Source organism: Ursus arctos, chromosome X (assembly GCF_023065955.2).
Source record: "Ursus arctos isolate Adak ecotype North America chromosome X, UrsArc2.0, whole genome shotgun sequence".
Taxonomy (NCBI): domain Eukaryota; kingdom Metazoa; phylum Chordata; class Mammalia; order Carnivora; family Ursidae; genus Ursus; species Ursus arctos.
In genome coordinates, this window is record NC_079873.1 from 33,752,315 (window position 1) to 33,772,831 (window position 20,517).

At 57.0% G+C, this 20,517-nt stretch overlaps 1 protein-coding gene across 1 annotated transcript in view; it reads left to right on the forward strand.

Moving 5' to 3' along the window:
• The window catches only part of LOC113265820 (collagen alpha-1(III) chain-like), a 44,469-nt gene that overhangs the window by 11,466 nt on the left and 12,486 nt on the right, over nt 1-20,517 (forward strand). Inside the window, exons 8-11 of the mRNA XM_048213789.1 lie at nt 3,440-4,181; nt 5,965-6,076; nt 6,635-6,873; nt 7,366-8,290. Coding sequence (XP_048069746.1) covers nt 3,440-4,181; nt 5,965-6,076; nt 6,635-6,873; nt 7,366-8,290 — 2,018 coding nt within the window. The remainder of the gene's footprint in view (nt 1-3,439; nt 4,182-5,964; nt 6,077-6,634; nt 6,874-7,365; nt 8,291-20,517) is intronic.

Genomic DNA, 20,517 nt, shown 5'->3' on the forward strand with positions numbered 1-20,517 from the left:
ACCTTCCACCACTTCCTGGGCCTGGGGGAAAGGCCTCCCATCCCATGGTGAGGTCCTTACCTGGTATTTGGTGGACCGTGGGGTTCCAGCATTGTGGACGCAGTTCAGTTGTAACATATGTGTAAGATCTAAAGCATAAAGCTCTGGAAGCCCTTGGTGATGCTCTTCAGAGGCTGTTCTCACATTTATGCGGCTGATTATTGTGATAGGTGGGATCTGGGTGATCACGGATAATGTATTTTTACTTCATATGGTATGAGCTAGTCTCTTAATGGTAACTATTTTAAACAACACATACAGCCTTCCCTGGTTACTTTGTAAAAGAACTCTGGGCTTACCTAGTGGCCCGGAAAAGATTCACTTGCCTACACCCTCCAAGCACCGGGAATCCTTGTTCCTGGGATTTCAGGCATCCAGAAACATCTAAAGGTAGCTGCTTTCCACGGCAGAAGTCTCCTAGACTCAGGGGTCGCTGGGTTGAAAATGGCTTCTCTTTCTGTCTAGCCTTTGAGGGGTTATTGAGCCTTTGGGGGAGGAGGGTCCGAGGGGCAGGCCCAACGTTATAGTACCAGCTGCCTCTTGCAATTTCTGGTCTGGGTTCTATTAGTATCAGGCTCTGAGCTCCCCCAACCCAGGCACCCGTGAGTGAGCTGCCCTTTGGTTTACACTGGGGGGCTCTCTGGGTAGATGGGTGTCAGCCTGACGAGCATAAATACCGGCGGCTTCAAGGAGGCCTTGTCTTGCGCTCCACCTGGCCCGGCTGAAGAGCCCTCAAAGCTGCTGCGCGGGGCCAGACGCTCCCGCAGTTAAACCTGGACGCCGCGCCCCGCCCCCCGCCCTGCCTGCTTACTTAGCAAGGGGGCCTCCAGCTCGCCTTTTAGCGGCTGGGGGCAGTGAGTGGGAACCCCGGGGTGAGGGGGCGGACAACCACAAACCCCTCGCTTGTGGACCCAGCAGGCTGGCTTTCCTCCCCAGCCATTTTGTATCCAGCCTCCCTCCTCCACTCCGGGGGGAGCCCTGCGGAAACGCATCACCGGGAGCCCAAGCTCCTTCACGGGCACCACCCGGGGACTGGAGGGATCTGGAAGGTTCCACCAGCCCCTCCCTCGGGGCAGAAAGGGTGTACGGCCCAGCAGAGGCAAGTGCGGCGCTGATCTGTCTCTAAAAACCTCTGAGGCTCCCTCAAAGTCGCGCGCAGAGGTGAGTGGCGCCGGTTGGTGGTCTCGGGAAGGTCAGCCAGGAGCAAAGCTTGGGGCCAGCGCCAGCCTGGGGATTCCACACGGCCCAGTCCACGGCACTTTTTACCTGCTCCCATTCCCCCTCTGGCCCACTCTGCTCTGCCTTCGCCCCTAGGGGCCCCCTCCCCATCCCTGAGACCCCAGTGCGTTAGCAGGCGCTCAGCCTGGCCGTGAGGGGGGAGGGGGGCGCAGGGTGGTTTGTGTTGCGAGGCCTGACAGAACCTTCTGTGTGCGGCGGAGGAAGAAGGCTAATGCATAATGCACAGCGCCTGGAAGCCCGGCCATTAGCGGCCTGTCGGTGACACAGACAAACGACTCAGAGAGAGGGAGGAGATCCAGCTCGCTCTGGAGTTTAAATATACCAGCGTGGAGGGGAAACGCCATGATTTAAAAGTGTGTGTTTGCAGACACTCGCATATATTTTAATGATTTCCAGCAGGCCAAGCGTCCCAGTCTTGCATCCCCCTCCCCAAAAGGGGGATGTGTATGGGGAGGAGGAATGAAGGCAGAGAGGCCTCAACCCGAGACCCACTGCCAGCTTTTGAGACAAGAAGGGAAGGAGAGGTTGGTAAACGCAGCATGGAAAAAAGCAAGGCCTAGGGAAAGCCACACCACCCAAGGCCATCCCCAGAATTTTTTTTTTTTTTTTTTAAATCTGGCCATTGAAGCTTTCCATCCTGGACTGGACCCTCTAGTTGTATTAGAAAGGTCTGGGAGAAAAAATAAATCCTGCCACCCTTGCTCTCCCCCTCCCGCACCCACATTTTGAATCTTGCTTTTCCACTGACAATCCAGAGACCTCCTTCCTCCCCGTTTAACACACCAGTGTTTTTTAGCAATTAAGGCGAGAAGGGGGTGGGGATAAAGATAAGCCAATTTTTTTTCCGCCATGCAAGTGTGAAAGATAAGATAACGCTAAGCTGGGGCAAAGCGGCTGCTTACAACCTCCCCTCAGCGATTTTGATCGGTCACTTCTTATCTCGCAAAAATGCTCCTTTCGAAAACTGCATCAAAAAAAAGAAAAAGGCCGAAGGAAAGCATTTTCATTTGGAAGTGACATTTAAAACCCACCTCCTCTACACCAGCAACCCCCTCCCCATCGGCGGGGCTCCCCAGGAAAAGTCACACCTCGACTACAGGGTTTCAGGCTTTCTCGTGGTGGTGGGGGGGTAGGATTACTAGTGTAATTAGGCTGAATAAAGCCAGGGATGCGTGATGAGGATTTATCCTGCATCCAACCTCAAGCTCGTGGCCCTGTTTTCTTCTCTTAGTTACTGACCAGTGTTTGTGTTTCTCCATTGCGCTCGCGTGTTGAAACTAAACAGGGAGTTATATTTGGGAGTCCTATAACTATGTCAACACGAAGTGGTGGTTAGTGCGAAATAGTAACTCTGCTGGGTTTTGCAGGCCCCTGTAAAGGAAGGAAAAGGTATTATGCACCCCAGAACCCGAGAACTCTCAGCCGAACCGGACTGTCGGGCAGTTTTGTAAAATCCTCCCCACCCCCCGCACAAATATTTCACGAAGGGGTTTCCGGAAGACTTTGTATTTGTTTAGGGAGGTTTCGGTATTGAACTCCAGGCCCGCAGGGCGGCCTGTAAACTCCCCCCAGCCCAGGCGCCAGCTCCAGATCGCAAACATCAAGGCGGGCGCCCCAGGCCGAGTTGCTGAGCCGCAGTGCCCACCACCGGCTTAGAGCTCCGAGGCTCCCACCACCTCGCCCCCCATCCCGGGCTCGCGCCTTGACGCCGGACGCACACCGAGTCTGCCCCCTCCGGGCCAGGCTGCACGACCCACAGCCCGGGGCCAGCCGCGGCCGGATTGTCCCCCGGGGAGCCGAAACCGCCGAGCGGGGAAACCCCTCCTCTCGCCCTTCCCCGAAAAGCCTGGCCGCGGCGTAGGCGCCGAGCGAGCGGGCATCCGCTGACAGCCGGGCCTCACGTAAGGCCTACACGCGTCCCATTAGTCAGCCTGAGTTCCCCTCGGGCGAGCCGTCTGGCGCGGCCCCAAGGCCGGGCGCGGGCGGGGAGGGGTGCGGGGCCGCAGCGAGCGGGGAGCGGGGCGGGGGCGCGGGCTCTGCGGGACCCGGCCGGGCTCGGTTCCGCGTTCCTGGGCCCGCGGGTAAGCTGAGCCGCCGGGGCAGGCCGCTCCCTGGCTGGCGCCGGGGCGCCGAGCTGCGCTTCACGTGCCCGCCATATCAGCGGCCGCGGCCGCGGCGAGGAGAGGGGGCAGGGAGGCGCGCCGCAGCTCCCGCGGGGTCTCCGGCCCCCGCCTCCCCCTCTGCGCTGGGGGCTGGGCCGGGACCACCCCGCAGCCCGTCCCCGCTCCAGCCGAGAGTGGCGCTGCCAGACGCCTAGAGGCTCCCAGGGCGCTGCTCCGAAAGCTGCGCGGAGGCAGCAGCCAGGGGAGGGTGCTCCTCGCGGCCGCCCCGGGAACTTCCCAGCCGCCCCGCCGCCGCCGTCGCCGCCGCCGCAGTCACCGGGACCGGAAGCCCTCGCGCCGCCCCGAGCGGCCTCTGCTGGCCCCCAGGGTTGTTCCAGACGAGGGCTGGCCGCGCGTCACCCTCCATGCCTCCTGGCCCCAGGCGGCCGCCCTCGCCCCGGGGCATCCCGAATTAAGCCCGGAGGACCCTTCTCGCGGTCTAGGGAGACCTCCTTCTGTGACCACCTTACCAGCCCCCCCCCGACCCCTCCCCGCCCCCAGTTCCAGCCCCGCAGCTGGGACAGGAGGGGCTCGGAGCCGGCACTTCGGCCGGGCAGGAACACCTGCTCCCGGGGCCCTGCAGCTGGGCGCGTGGTGCCGGGAGAGGCTGCCTACTGTTGTGTGCAGAGATCGCGGAGGAGAGCACGGGGCTCCGAAGCTCTGGGCCAGGCGCAGCCGCGTCTCGGCCGCCCCCATCTCCCACCCCTTCTGTGCGATCAAGCTCGAAGCCTGGGGACTCGGGTCTCCTGGGGGCTCGAAGGGCCCCCACCCCTGGGATCCGACTTCTGTCCTTAAGAGGTCGTTCGCAAGACAGATGGGGCAAAACCTGTTTTGGGAACCTTCCCGGTGTCCGCCCCCGCTCTCCAAACCAGACACACTCCTCTCCCCTCGGCCCAGACTCTAGCCTCCGGCGGGGGACGAGAGTAGGTTATGGCGGCACCGGCACCTCCTCCCCCTCCCCCTCCCCCGAAGGGGCTGGTATGGGGTTCGGACTTTGCCGCTCAGCGTGGGGAGGGCGGATGGACCCTCCGCATCTTCTCTGTGCCCCGATGAGATCGGGCGGCCGAGATGACCTGCGCTGCTTGCCCTGCCTCACCCCCCCCTCCCCCGTTCCGCCCTCCCCGGCGCTCCTGGCCCAGGGCCCGGCCGGGGAAGGCGTTGTTTTGCCAGCGGGGGCCGAGCGAGTGCGCAGAGAAAAGCCTCCCTGCTCTAATGAGAGTGCACACAGCGCTGCAGCGAGGAGGATGATTACCCGGCGGGCGGGGGGGCGCAGGCCGGGGCCGCGGGCGGCGTGTGCGGCGGCCCCGCGGGCCCGGAGTCCCCGCCTGTCTGGCTGCTAATCGCACGCTTTCTGCTGTTACGGAGGCAGGCGGGAGCCGGCGACCGAGCCCAGCGCCGGCGACTCGGCGGGTGACACGGAAACATGGCGCAGCGCCCCTCCCCCGCCCGCCCTCCCCGCGCTCCCGCCTCCCGCCTCGCACTTCCTCCCGCCCGCGCGGCTTTTGCAGTTCTAATGCTCTGCTGTCGGCCCGGCACCATTACGCTAGCAGCCGCTTCTCGGCGGCCCCGCGCGTCTCTTTCCCCTTTGTTTTCCGGGTCTATAGAAAACGTTTGCTTTTGTCCCGAGCTCTCGTTAAACCAAACTTGTGGTGCCAACGGAAGGCGGTGCGGGCGGGGAGGGGCCCGGGGATTTTGGCAGCAGCCGACCAGAGCGTGGTGGAAACTTCTCTCGCTGGGTTCCCCGCCACCCCGCCTTCCCCCCCCCTCCCCTCACACACACAGGCCAGCCGGCCTGCCGACGCTTCCCCCTTCTCCCCCGAGAGGCCTCAGCGCTCCAGGAAGGAGGTCTGAGCCAGAGGAGCTGTGACCAGGGGTGAAGAGCCTAGGGTGCGTGTCTGGGAGCCCCGAGTTTTGGGGCGCTCGATAACCTCGGGCCTTGCAGCCCTGACTGGCCTCTCCCTCCCTTTGGTTATTCGGGGCTTTGTATCAGCCGGTGGAGAAGGAAGGGGAGGGAAGAGAAGAAAGTGGTTTGTATGTGTGGCTTTTCTAGTAGGGTTTGTTGGAATCTCTCACCCCCAACTGTACAGCCTCCTTTATAGGACCTAGGACGAGAAGGGGGGGGGGACGGGGGCTCCACGAGGAAAAGGGTCAGAAACCTAGGCCTGGGAGCTGGATCGTACTCTACTGGCCATCTCGGCCGCATGGCCCGCATGAAGGGTGGGGCGACTCTACAGAGTCGAGGACCGGAGGGCCAGATCCCTGGATCCAGGAAACGGCAGACCTCCCTCCCCTGGGCAAGAGCGCAGGTCCCCCCTGGCGCGCTCCCCAGCCCAGCGCGCACGCCTTGGCTCTCCGCACCGGAGCTGCTCAGGCGGCAATTTTTTAAGCCTGCAATTAAGCGAGGCGTCGCCGTGTCCTCTGCTAGTGTCGATCCTGTCAGTCGCACATGGCCTTGGTGCTCCGGTCCGAGGCCCCGCGATTAGTCACAGGCTCGCTTCGCTCCTTCCCTAATCCGCCTCTGCAGGCAGCCTGGGGACGCGGCCGACTTGGCGGCGCTGGCAGGGAGCCACCGCGCGCGGGGCGGGCCGCCTGGCCAGTACCAGCCCCGCTGCGCCCAAGCCGGCGCGGGCCCCAGGGTGCGGGCTTGGGACTCCCTCCCCCTTCACAGCCCCCAGGCTGGGGCGGCGGCGCCCCTCCTCCTCTCGCCCCACTCCCGGGCCTGCGAGATCTATTTGTGTGGTGTCATTTGCATAAAAATAGGACAAGTGTTTCAGTGCGTTCGAACGCGGGAGGCTAAATCCTTATTGATGTGTCTGTGTGGAGCCCTCGGTTGTCGGAGCGGTTTGATTTAGGGTGTTTGTGTTGCCTTCTGCGAGAAATGAGAGGAAATCCTGCGCAACGCCTTCGGCGGCCCAGGCCCCCCAGAGCATCATCTCCCCTCTGCGCGGCCCAGAACAGTCCACCGCCTGGACCCCAGCGCGCCGAGTCCACAGCGAGCAGGTTGAGGGCCAGGCGCGGGCGGCCCATTATGACTCATAAAATCGGGCGGCCTAATCACCAGCTGCCAACCCGTTTACGTGTGGCGCTTCCCAATGCTCCCTTCGCCTGGCCCGGGCCTCCAGCGGGCTCGCCCCGGACACGGATAGAGCCGCTCAGTTGGGGCTAATCAAGTGGCCGCTCGTTCCCGTCGGCAGCGCGGCTTCCCATCCCGGGCGACCCCCGATCTCCCGGCCTTTGCGCGGCTCGCCAGCAACTCCTCAGCTTGGACAAATAGCTGGGAGGGCGCCGGCCGCGCGGAGCCAGTAAATCAATCATTAACTCCCCGGCGAGGCCTGGCCAGCGGAGGGAGGGAGCAGCGGCCAGAGCCCAGTGCGTGGGGCGAGCGCAAGGCCCCCACCCCGGGTGGGGAGCCGTCCACGCGCCAGCGGACAGGGTGCGTGAAGGCGGGCGCCCCCGGGGCCTCTAGATTCCCTCCAGAAGCCTCCGCCTGCTGGGCCTCTCACGCCCGCACCTTGCCTCGCCGGGCAGGTCGGGTTACTGTGCGGCCCCGGGGCGGGCTTGAACATTAACGAGGTGCCCGGGGCCTCACGGCCTGCTCTCCCCAAGAGAGCCTGCCATGCTTGGGCAAGCTCCTCAGATCCGGTTGGGCTCCTCCATACTCCGGCTTGCCAAACCAAACTGATCGCCCCCGTGCCGACCAGCCTCCCCGTGGCGCCCTCCCCACGGAGCCCACCGTGGGGCGGCACGCAGGGGGTTAAAAGCTCCACTTCGCCCTGGCTCCTCGGCGGCGCTGAGGAAACGCTGATCAAAGTGCTTACGGGGAAGGAAACACACGCACACTCGGCCTTGGGTCGAAGGAGGCCGACTGGAGAGACGGCTCGGAGCCGCCTGCCTCGACCCGCTTCCCACACTCTCGGGAACGCAGTGGCGGCGGCAGCGCTGGCCCGCACGATCCTCCTGGCGGAGCTCGGCGCGGCGGGGCCGGGAGGACGACGGCGGCGGGGGGGGGGGGGGCGGGACGAGGGGGCGGGAGGCGAGCCCGGGCTGCGCGCCAAGAGGACCGGAGCCGCAGATTAGTCACCGCTCGGCTCGGCACTCACGGGTGCGCCCGGGAACCGGGAGGGCAGGCGTCGGCCCCGCTCAGCCGGGCTCCCGGGGCCTCGGCGCCACGGCGCGAGTGCCCCCGCCCCCACCCCCGCGCGTGCCCGGCGCGGCTGGATGGACTCTCGGGGGCTGGCGCTGCCGAGATCCACTTGTCAGTTCAAGGGCAGGACAGAAACTCTGCAAGCGGAGTCTTGCGAACAGGAAATTTCTCATTGACAAGGTGCTGCCCCTCCCCCACGCCGGGCTTCAAAACAAAACAAAAACCCGGCGCGAGCGGCCGACTTTACCCGCCGCGGCCTGCACCCCTCTGCCACCTCGGCGAACCCCGCTTCTCGGCCCCGGCCCGGGAAGGGGAGAGCTCGCCGAGCCCCGGGCCCCGAGCGCAGGCGGCGGCCAACAAACAGGCCCAGCGGGCAGCTTCGGCTCGGGGCCCCGCCGAGGGCGCCCAGCTGCCACCCTCCGGGGCCCGGGCAGGGTCGCGTGGGGGCGCTGAGCCCGGGAGGTTCCGCGCCTTCTCCGGTTCTGAACCCGGCGGGGCGGTTCTGCGGGGCTGGAGCCCGCCGGGTCAGCGGCTCCCCGAGGGCGTGGGGGGCGGGGAGGCGGCGCGGCGCCGCCGACTGAGCGAATTCCGCGGCGGGGACCCCGGAGGGCCGCGAGCTCGGCCTGGCAAAGTTCCTGCACAAACTCCATGTTTAGAAACTCCAGCGGCGTTGCGGGAGGAGGGGGAGAGACAGAACACTCGGAGCGTGCGGGGGCGGCCGGCGCCCGCCTTTCACTCCCCGGGAGCTGCGGGGCTGGGGGGGGGGGAATCCACGCTCCCCCCCACCCCACCCCCCGGCGGAATGGGAAGTCTGGAGAGCAAGGACCGCCGGGTCCCCGGGCTCATTCTTTGTGTATGCCCTCTCCTTCCTACACACACTAAAGGAAATTTCTAAACCCTTGTCATTTATTGAATTCAGCCAGGAGAGGAAGCCCTTTTTAGGGACCCTGATATTCAGGGTAATTTCGTATTTGACACATGTAAATACTTAGTACTCTCAGGTAAGGTCAAATTATTTATCATCTTAATTTATATTTCAATAGGCCTACAATTTGGAGGCGCGAAATGCCTCCTTATGAATCATTATGGTCTATTAGGGGAAGTAATGTATAAACAGCACTATTTGGGAGGGAATCACTTATGTTGACATTTAAATGGCTCTTCAATAGTTAAAAAAAAGACATTCGAGTGCCTTTGATTAAATATACAATTTACAAGACCATCAGCAAAGCCATCAGGAATATAAATTCTTCTTGGGATTTTTATTTATTTATTTCTGATTTTTTTTAAGCCTTCCAGGGCATGCATGTCATTTAATCCCTATGGGAAAATCTACAAATTTCAGGCAAAATATCATTCTCCTCTCCCCAGCTAATGTCTTATCAGGAACCCAGGGAACCATTGGAAATGTGAGCAAACTCCACCAGCAGGCACCTCAGTGGGAAGTTTGTAGATCTTTGTACCTCCAAACAGAATCAACCACTTTCTAACAATATTGCAACTGATTTGTGAAACATAGTAGCTTCCCTGCTGGAGTGGAAACTCCCTTGTGGCCTGTGTCTGTCTATCTATCCATCCATCCATCCTCATGTTTCCACAGCACCCAGGATGAGGACTCGTACCATTTTAAGTCACCCTCCTACACCTGCTAAAATATCAGGGCAGAGGCTCTTCCTGGCTGCCCCCTCCCCCAACCCTCTGCACTCTTTATTGAATTACCCTGTTGTATTCATTCCCTTGAAGCATCTCCCATCTTCAGAATGCCCTTCCTTGGCCCCACATCTCCTTCCCCGGCTCCCTATTTATCCGTTCCCTAGCACAGCTGTACTTCTTGAAAGAGGTGTCTGCAGCCATGTGGCATTTCTATTTCCCTTACCTCCGGTGCACTCAAGATCAGCTAGTTTCGAAGTCATTCTATGATTTGGGGAAAATTGTAGCTTTGTTTGTAACAGCATTAGATTAGAAACAACCTAAGTGTCCAGTGATGACATTGATGGTACATGCATAGGATGAAATATTCTGTGGCTGTTTTAAAAATTAAGCTCTGCTCTGTGGACTAATACAAAATGACCCCTACGGTCTGTTGTTAAGAGAAAAACATAAGGTGCAGAAGGAAGTGATGTGTATAGTATGTTACGATTTGGGTATGTTACAGTTTGTATAAAAACAAAGTTCGGGGGAATACAGACATTTATCTGTATGTGCAGGAAACATCTTCAACACTGCTGGGAGCACCCCCACCACTACCACTTTCTCTGTACATATTCACGTCCTCCTCCGTTTTATTTTTAGAAATGGGAATACATCGCACAAACTGCTTTGTATCTTACCTATGAAACTTATCACTACATCTTACAGATCATTTTCTACCAGTGCAGGGAGATGGGCCTTGTCTGTGCCAAGGTTCCTGGAATTTCACTGTATATACGTGTATCATTTATCACATTGGTCAACCGACATCTCAACCTACACCAGCCTCCTGGCCATTCTGCAGAGAGTGCTAATCACTGGTCACTTCCTTGGTGCCAGGGGTGGGGGGCATTTTCCCAGTCCTTCCTTTGGCCTTGGAAGCACTGAACACCCCTGACTACACCCCATCAAACTGCTCTTAGCTTCCCAGATGCCATACACACATACACACGTGGTTTTCATCCTCCCTCCAAGCCTCCTTCTAGGTTCCTCTCTCTGCTTTACTAGTTGCTGTGGGCCTGGGTCCTCCCCCCTGCCCCTCCCCAATCTCATCCGTGCCCATGGCTTTAAATACCACCTATTTGCTGATGATTCTTACAAACCCCCCCATCCCACACCCCTCTATCAAGCTGCAGACCTGACATCTCAACTTGGCAATCAACGGCCGGTGTAATAATGACAATAGCTACCATTTGCATAGTGCAGACAGCACTCCTGTAAGCACTTTATGTAAATTGACTATTAATCCTTATCCACATTTTGCAGATGAGGAAACTAAGAGGGGCTACAGAACATTCCCAAGGTCGCTCAGAAAATGCTGGAGGTAGGATTCAAACCCCTGCAGTTCTATCTCCAGAGTCCTGTCCGCAGCCATGCGACTTCACTGCCTCCCAGCATGCCTAGAACTGAATTCTTAAAATCACCAATTCATCTACAAATATGTGGGGTGTTTACTAAATTCCAGGCCCTGTGACGGGTGCTGGGGAAAGAGTGGTAAGCTGGACAAACTGTCCCTTAAAAAGGGAATGTGCTCTTTGTTTGCATGCCGCCATTTGTCCCAATTACCTCCCCAGTTGTAGAAAACGTCTCAGCCACCCAAGTACTTAAAACAGAATCCTGGGGGGAGGGGCGGGGGGAGGGGCGGTCATTCTTGACTTCTCTCCCACTTCATTCTTCCAGTGGCAGGGCTGTTTGTACTTGCCAATGTCCCGTCCGATAAGCCTACTTCCCGTTCTCCCACATCCACCTCAGGCCGGGCCACCATCTTCATTCGCCTGGATAATAACCAAGGATTATGGGGCACCTGGCTGGCTCAGTCGAGTAGAGCCTGGACTCTTGATCTTGGGGTTGTGAGTTCAAGCCCCATGTTGGGTGTAGAGATTACTTACAAATAACATCTTAGAAAAAAAAATAACCAAAGATGATTATTCCAGCCGGTCTCCGCGCTGCCACTCTCAGCCCCCCTCTGACTCAGCCGTCATAGCAAGATGGTATTGAGTCAATATTCTATATCATGGCAAGAGAAGAAACCAAATTTAAGAGAGCAAGACAATTGTGGGTGTGTGCTAAAGGAAAAGGGGGGGTGTGCCTGGGCTTGCAGGGCATGGCTCGGTAGTTACGGTGAGGATTGAGCCCGGAGAATTAGTGAGGATTGAGCCCGAAGAATTTGAGAAAGGGCAGGATGAATGAAGCCATAGGAGCCATTATGGTCTGGGGAGATCCAAGGGAAGCTGGTGGGAGCACATATACAGGTCTTTGTCAGAGAAGCCAAGGTTCCTGGGGGTGCCCACTGGGGGTGAGGCCTTGGACATCCTTAGTATCCTTGCTAAATGCCACAGAATATCATCCTTAAGGAGATGAGTGAGGACAGCCAAGAGCAAACCAGAAACCCAGAGCCAAAGCCAGAACCTCTTTAGAGTACCTCATCTACTGCCCATCATTTGGGCCTTACTTGGTAGCAAAAGATTTGCGGCTGTCTTTCTATCTCGAGACCCTCAGAAACCTTAAGAGTGGGTTCTGGCCACACTTGACCTTAGGCAATTGGAGTTCTTCTCGATTCCATGCCACCTGACCTCTAACAGTAACTGTGCCACGACGATGCATTTGGTAGCAAAGCAAGTCTTTTTTAACCATGAATAATTCCTACGTGATAAAAAGAGCTACTGTTTATTGAGGGCCTTTGCTCTTTGCAGTTACTATTAGGTACATTTCCAGTATGTTTGTTTATGGACCTCCCGTAAGACCCCAAATAACCCAATGGGTAAAGTATTACCATTCACATTTTATAGTTGGGGAAACGCAAGCTCTACAATGGCCCTCCAAAAATACACAGCTAGTCTAGCCGAGCTTGGCTACAGGGATTCTACCTGACTCCAAATCCGGGCTCTTTCCAGCAAACTATACATCGTTCACCTCCCACACACAGGCACTATTCCCCCAAACCTGAAACTATTTCTGGGATCAGATCCTACATAGCTTCTCTAATCATGTCCTTCTGGGGTCGTCCTGGCAACTCGCCAACTGCAGGAACTATCACAAAAGGAGTTCGTTTCTTTCTGGGATCAGCAGGTCTCGTAGATCTGTTGTGTTCACCATGGGAACCTAAGAGTTTATCATCTGAATGAAGAGTTGCCTTCTTCCCAGCTAAGCTTTGAAAAAGTGTGGGACCAAGTTCAAGGGAAGGCCCTCCTCCCCAGAACAAGCAGATTCTCTAGCTGTTTGGAAAGCTTCTGCCCTCCACCCGCACTACATTAGGGCTCAGCGTTTGTCAAGATTATAAACCATCTTGGCCTTTCATACTGCTGGGCAACGTTGTTGTTTGTTTTGTTTGTTGTTGTTGTTGTTTTCCCTCCTGCTTTGAGCTTTGATAAACATTACTCTGCTCTTAGCGTGGGGAGAGCTAGAGCAGGGGAAAAGATGATCCAGAAAGAACCCACCACACAGTCTTTCTGAAGCTGGACAGCTCTTGAGATTTGAGGAGAAAAGGGTCACTACCTTTTTCCAGCTCTTAGAAAAACAATAGCTAGGATTTATTAAGAGCTTAGTGTCCGCCAGGCACAGTTCGAAACACTTTATATGCATTAGTAATCTCATTTCATATAGAAAACCACCCTATAATAAAGGTGCTATTATGATCCCCATTTCACAGATGAAGAAACCGAGACTTTAGAGGATAATGAACTAGCCTGCTTGCCTGGACACTCATCGCCTGATTCCTAGAGCCCAAACTTTAATCCACGCAGTCTTTCAGACTTTCCAGGCCCCTGTGGTCAGCTTCATTACTCTGCCAATTCCATAGGCTCATCCGTAATTGGGTGCTTTATGCAGATCTGAAAGGAAATGGCCTTCACTGCATGCCAGCGATGTCCCCTGAGGACATGATGGCAGTGAATTTGTCCCCCTGGTCCCTCTGAGGTAGGTGCGTCTTCTCTTCTGTAGCTTTCCAAGATGAGGCGCCGTTCAGGGTGAGCGGCACCCACGGACTGACCCTCGCTGATTCAATGCCAGCGGCTGCGCGGGGACCTTTCTGAGCTGCTGGCTGGCACAGGGAGCGCAGAGAAGGGAAGATCAGTCTCCAAGATAATTTTGGTTCTGTCTTTGCTCGATCCAGCCTCTGTCCTCTACTCTAGGGCTGACGACTATGATTAATGCGTCACCAAGTATTTCCTCTCTTCTGCTTCTTCCCTGCTTTGGGGTTTATTTTACAGCCGTTGCCAGAGTTTCTCCTCTGAAGAGAGTAAATACTCAGATTGGAGCACAGCCCTTGGTGTTACCCGGAGAGAGTCGCGGGTGGCAGGTGGCACCGGGCCATTTCTGGAGTAGGTGATGTGACTGTTTGGGGTTCAGTGCTAACCCACTACGTCCGCTGATGTTAGCCTAATCTTTTAATTATTCTGAAAATAGCAAGAATAAGGATTGCAGGGAAGGCAATTAATAGGATCACACAGCCTATTCCTCATTTGTAATTATATATTATTATTTTTCGCCCTACTTTGTTCCAATAATGATTTAAGGCTGCTTCCAAAGATACACAAAACCCAGCAAAGATAAATAGAAGAAGTGGGACATGAATTATAATGTCATGCCTGCTCACAGCATCTTTGCCCCGGTCCACAAAATAGAACTGAATTCATAACGCCTTTCAAAAATGAGGTAATTCAGCTCTTTTGGTAGCAACACTAGGCTCTTTGTAAAGTGAGGGGGTGGTACGCAGGAATGGAAAGAACCATGGCAGGGACAAGAGATCTGGTTTCTAAAGCTGGCTCCCTCGGCGTGTGACCTTGGGCAAGTCACTCGCCCTCTCTGGACTTCGGATTCTGGACTTCTCAAAGGTCTCTGCCAATCTCAATCTCTGGGGCACCCTCCTCCCTCTGTCTTACCTCTTACCCCTGCCATCATCATGCAGGGGGAAGCCAGCACTGGCCATCTGGCAGGAGGCCCCCTAGGAAGGAGGCCCCCTAGGAATGAAGCACACTTTCTCTCTCTGTCTCTCTCTGTCTCTCTCTGTCTCTCTCTGTCTCTCTCTCTCTCACACACACACACACACACACACACACTGAAAAATCTTCGCAGACGCTGGGACAATGAAACTTCAATAGTCTCTTCCCTCAAGGCAAGGACCCCACCTTCCTCTAATCTTTAGCTAAAAAGAGAGACTCCCAGGAGAGCCTGGAAGACATCCTTTAGGGAGGCAGGAGTCACGCCCCTCAGACCTTTGGTCTCTTCCTCCTTGGGGGCGGGCGTGAGCTACTTCCTGGCCATTCAAGACCCTCTTACATATAACCTGGCCCAGCTCCCAGTCTCGTCTTCCCTTCCTTCCCTCCTGACCCCGTTTTCCACTTTGTTACCCCTTGCAGCACCTAACAACGCTTAGCATATCATTTGTGCAAAACACCCATGTGCTCCCCCACCCCCACCCCCAGTCTCCGTGGGCCCTCTACTGCCTCTACTAGGGATTCTCCCAAGATTTCCTCGAAGGATTCCATAGGCCGGAGGGCTCTCGGGAAGCTCAGCCTTCGTGACCCGCCTCTAGTGGGAAGCTGCTTGGGAAGATTCTTTTTACAAAGCCAAGGGCAGGCAACATGGACGAACCCCATGAAAGAAAGGCTGCCCCAAAACAACACGCACACTAGGGTTCCATGTTCATCAAATTGTCAGGGGGCGAAGCCAATCGAACGTGGAAGCCGATCTAAGGTGGCAGACGTCAGCGTCGGGGCTACCATGGGGCGGGGGAGCACAACGGGGACTTCGGGGGGCAGGGAATACTCCGCATCTTGACCTGGAGGCTGACGTGTGTTCAGCTTGTAAAAATTCATCAAGCCGTACGCTTAGGATTTATACACCTTTCTGTCGGTGCGCTGCACTTCAATCAAATGTTCACAAAATAAAAGAAAATACAATAAAGCAAAACGTACAGAAACAGACTGGGGAAGAATAAGGCTTGTGGTTGTATTGGAGCTCTGTGCGGGAGACCTGGCGGCCGGAGGGTGGGGACGGTGGGGACGGTGGGGACACGCTGGGGGGAGGGCGGCTGCGAGGGGAGGGCGGCGAGGTTGTTCCAGAGACAGCCAGGAGGCACAGGGTAAAATCACGTGAACAGAAGCAAACTTTCAGGCAGGGAGCAGGCCGCGTTGGCCGAGGGCCAGGCCCCCACGCCGGCTGAGGATGCACCGTGCAGCTTCCCGGCGGCCCTGCCCGCGGCCCGGGACTCCAGAGTGAGGGCGGAAAGCAGGCAGCATTGGCCGAAGGCCAGGCCCCCACCCTGTCTTTCCTCTTATCTTCCTCTCCTCTAGAGGAACTTCCTTCCACTCCAGCCAAATTGGACTTGTCACTACCCCCCTGTACAGGCACAGCCGCTCCCCACTGTTGCGCACGCGGGTCCCCGTCCGGGAGCCCCCTTCTCCCACCCTTCCTCTCACCCTGCTTCCTTTCGCCGGGCCCGCTGACCACCTGCTCATGACATGCCGTGAGGCATGAACTGGGGTCCAGGCCCCTGGGAGTCCCCTTTGCCCGTGAAACGTTTCTGGCCCTGAGCCAAACCCCTGGCTTCGCAGATGCAGAAACGGAGGGCTGGAGGAAGGCCCGTGTATCCTGGGCTCCCTGGCAGGCCACCAGTGGCCAGGCCACAGATCCACCCGTCTGGTTGCGGGAAGCCAGGGCGGGCTCTCTGCTTTGTCCTGGGAACCTCTTGTCCCCTCCGTATGGTTGTCCTTGCTTTTATCTGTAACATCCAGGGAGTCCCTCTGGTACGTCTCTGTCCTCCCTTCTCAGATGATATATTCCTTGAGGGCGGGGGGCTTACTGGTGGGTTTGGTTTGGTTTTTGTTTCACTTTAGTCTTTACTTCCGTGCCCGCACACTCACAATGGCGGCATTCTCTGAGCACCGCTGTCCAGTAAGGTCCCACCTCCCGTGCCTGGAGGGCCGCGGAAGCCACGGGGCATTAACTGGCCTGTGGTCAGATCTGTGGCTGGATATTCTCAGGAGCCTTCGGCCGCTGGTTGCGAGAATTTCAACTTCCCTGTCACCAGGGCTTAGATCCCTCACCACCCGGGCCGAGATGTTTTCCAAGCAGGCAGCTTAGAGTAGAGAGCGAAGCAGAGCGTGCTGGTTTAAAAAGGCCCAGAGTCTGGGGCCAAGCCCAGCGCGTCACACTTAGCCTGTTGCTACCCACTGCTGCCCCGAGCCTGGCTGACCAGCCAGACGGTTTGGAAAACACATTTTGCCTTAGCAGAACTGCTTGGCACGGCAGGAGCTTTGGGCCACAGCATGGCGCTGAGCACGTCTGACCTCGTTTCTGGGCCCTGGGGCAACTCTGAGGCCTGGGAGCCTCAGACACTTGCTGACCTTCCTGTTAGAGGTTTCAAGACATCCACTGTGGGTCAAACAGCGACTTTTACAAAATGGGTCATGGGGACCAGAAATCCCCATTCTGTCCCTTTCCTGAAATCCCTGCGTGATTTTCCCTTCGGGATGCACGTGCTTCTCCCACGCCGAAGGGGGTGTCACATTTGGCCTGCCGCCAAGCTGTGTGGGCAGCGGTGGGGTGCGGACGGGGCTGCGAAAGGGTCTCGGGAACCCTCCACCACCAGAGCCCCGAGGGCCGAGGAGGGCTGTGTAGGGCAGTAGGGATGCTGCCGTCACTCACGCCTGTTTCTCGGTGAGGCCTTCTGCAAATTCACCATCAGCTCACAACGGTGCTCACGGACGGGCCTAAAATCGTCTGCCCTGCTGAGCCGCAGCTCTGGCACAGTGTGGGCTCTGTGGGCCGTCTCTGTTGGGTGCTGCCATCCCTGTGTCTCTGAGCTGCACTGGGTACCCATTAGCGCTGCAACCAATACGGCGCTCGGCCTCCCCCAACTGCATGCCATCTCTTCCCCTTGCCTTCTCCCCCGTGTTCTCACGTCCCGGCATGGCGGCACCTGTAGCTGTGTCCCACTTTCCTTCACTGATCTTGCTCTGGAAGTGCAGGGGCACGGCCTGGGGGGAGATACTGCCCGGGGCGCAGGATGGCTCCTGGGGTGTGTGTGTGTGTGTGTGTGTGTGTGTGTGTGTGTACGTACATGCGTGCATGTGTGTGTAAGGAGGTTCAGGGGGAGCAGAAATGCACCACCGTCCTAATCAATCCACCGCACGTACAAGTCAGGTTCAAGGTGAAAACCCTGCGTCTTCAGAAGGGGCCCCCTGGTGAGGACGGGCAGATGTGGAACGGGTTCCGGTAAGGGGCAGGAGGGGCGGAATGAGCATCAGAGAAGCTGCGATCGAAGAAACCTTCCCAAGTCCCACTGGGCTCTTTGCGACTTTGGGATCCGAGCTAGGGCCTTAAGGGGACCGTGAAGATTCTGCAATCAAACCTAGTCTACAAATGCTTATTAAACACCCCCTATGTATAAGCCAGGTGCTATGGGAACAGCTTCCGTGCTCTCAGGAGAGAATGCCCTGGAAAAGACACTCCAGGCACCCTGGGGGAGGTGACCAGTCAGGCGTAGGGTGGAGGGGTATGTTGGGGGGAGGGTGTGGGAGTGATAAAGGCTGTTGGGGCCAGCCCAGCTTGTCCAGTTCTGGGAGGCCGCCCACTCAGTCCACTCAGGGCCAACTGAGCGAGTGGGAAGATTGGTGGCCAAGACGGCTGAGGTCCCTGCAGCCTGCTGTCAGGGGTTAGGGGCAGTGACTGCTGGAGAGGGTGAGTCGGGGGGGGGGGCAGGGCCACTAGTGGAAGTGTTACCTCACTAACCTCACAATGCCAAGGTAATGACAGTAACACTAGCAACTGACACGCGTGAGCATTTGCTATGGTTGGGTACTGTACAACCTCCCGTCGTAGATTAAACATGGCCACCACTTCTCTGTAGCTCCTCCCACCAAGGGGTTGCGTCATGGACTGAACTGTGTCCCCCAAAATCCACATGCTGAAGTCCTAACCCCTAGTACCTCAGACTATGAGTATATTTGGAATTAGGGTCTTTAAAGAGTTAGTTAAATTAAAATGTGGTCATGAGGGTGGGCCCTAATCCAATCTGACTGGTGTCCTTATAAAAAGAAATATGGACACAGACCCACCCAGAGGGAAGACCATGTGAGGACACAGTGAGAGGGTGACCGTGTACAAGCCCAGGAGAGAGGCCTCAGAAGCCAACCCTGCCGGCACCTTGATCTTGGACTCCTAGCGTCCAGAACCGTGAGGCAGTGCCTTTCTGTCATTTCAGCACCCCTCCCCGCCCCCAGCATGTAGTACTTCGTTACGGTGGCCCAGGCAAACTAAGACAAGGTGGAATCTACGTCCCCTCCCCTAGATGTCCCCCAGCTGACTGTCCCCGTGCACCCGCTCCAGCAACCAGCTGTGCGCAGGAACTGCCCAACAGCGAGGAAGATACACTGTTGTTTTCAGCCACTCCATATTAGGGTACTTGGTTACACAGCAACAACCAACTGATACATCTCATTGAGAGAGTAGGGTCCAAAAGTTTTGGAAGAAGGTATGTTTCATGTATATTGGGCAAAGCCCTCAAGGAGATGAGAAAATCCTCTATCCAGAACTGTTTCTTCCCTCAGGGGTTCCCAGCTCCCTCTGGGTTGCCCCCCCCCCCCGAGTCTGTCCCCGCTGTTTCCATCCTGGGGCATAGCACAGGGTACCTCTCAGGAGGTAAAGGAGGCAGGCAGATAAAGGGGTGCTCTCCCCGAGTCATCACGGGAGGAGGACCTCTGCTTCTTAATCCACCCTCTGACAGTAAGTGGCCCCCTTTGCCAGTCCAATCCCTGAATGTGGCTGAATGAAACACCTTCTGGATACACACCCATAGCACCATTCTGAAAAGAGCCGCCATTTATTAGGCACCTGCTAAGTACCAGGTGCATACTTACTGCATTCCCTTATTGAATCCTCGTGGGAGTACGGTCAAAACAAGTCATTACTCACAATTACTATCTTTTTTTGTAGATGAGGAAACTGACTCAGAGAGGTTAAGTAGCTCTCCTGAGGTCACAAAGCTGCTGCGCCCACTCCCAAACGGAGGGTTTGGTCTGAAGCTTAAGGAGAATGGCGATTTGGGCCCAGTGAGTAGAAACAGGAGGAGCTGGTCTTCTACTAGAGTAGGGAGGGGCAGGCCTCAGCGGTGGGGCTGCGGCCAGGCCAGGCCAGGTATGTAAGGAGGCAGAAGGATGGGTGGAGCAGCCCGGGAAATGCTCAGGGAGAAGGTGAACCAGTCTGGAGGGAGGGAAGCAGGAGCTGGGAGGCCTTGGGGAACTGGGGGTAGGGGTGGGGGTGGGGAGCTCCTCCAGTGTCCTTACTCAGAGGCAGGAACCACAAACAGCACACGGGGTCTCTGCTCCGCCCTGAACCCACCCTCACTACCCCTCCCTTCTTCCCTGGCTCCAGCTGACGCAAATCCCTACCTGAAGCCCAACCCCATTAAGGGGGGGCTTAATGTGCACCCTCACATTTCATCCTCATGACACTTGAGGCAGGCAGCTCATGACCTACTATTTTACAGATGGGGCACCTGAGGCACGAGGCTGCGAGCGGATGGCAAGACCACACAGAGAAGCTTCCTCACACTGCCAGACACAGGCTCCATTGCCTTTTTCCAGAATAAGAGTGTGAGCCAGAGGGGTAAATGGGACCCTTTCTCAGCGACAGCTCTCAACCACCCCCTTCCCAAATGACAGCAGCTTGTAGCACACACATAATGGCTGTCCCTGCGCTGTCCTGCCTTCCCAGTCTCCCTTTTAATGTTGCCTCATCCTGAGGTACCCTGGAAGGCAGTTCCGGAAGGCAGTCCATCCCCCACCTCCCTCTGGGAGCCTGCGACCTGGCCCAAATGGTCTCTCGTTGACTTCCTCAGCTCCTGGGGCTCTTTCTAGACCTGGGGTGAAGAAAGAAAAGCCAGAGAAGGGACCCATTCTTGAACATGAGGTACAAGAACCGTGCCCACAAAAGCTACTCTCCAGCTGCCACTCAGTTCACCATCTTAACACAAGTGGGCTTCCGGAGGGCCCCACACCAGGGTGTCTTCCTGAAGACATGGTGTCCTCAGCCAGTGCTCCCATCTGGAGCCCAGAAAGCTTCTAGTTGAGACCAGGCACATGGGCAGGGCTCATATGCGGTCACAGGGAACCACGGGACACTTCCTGCAGCCAGTAACCCCCATCAGAGAATCAGAAGGTGCCCCACTGCTGCCCTGTACCAACTATCCAGAGGGACTAGAAATGACTAGAAACCAAGAACAATTGTCCCTTCACCTGGTCC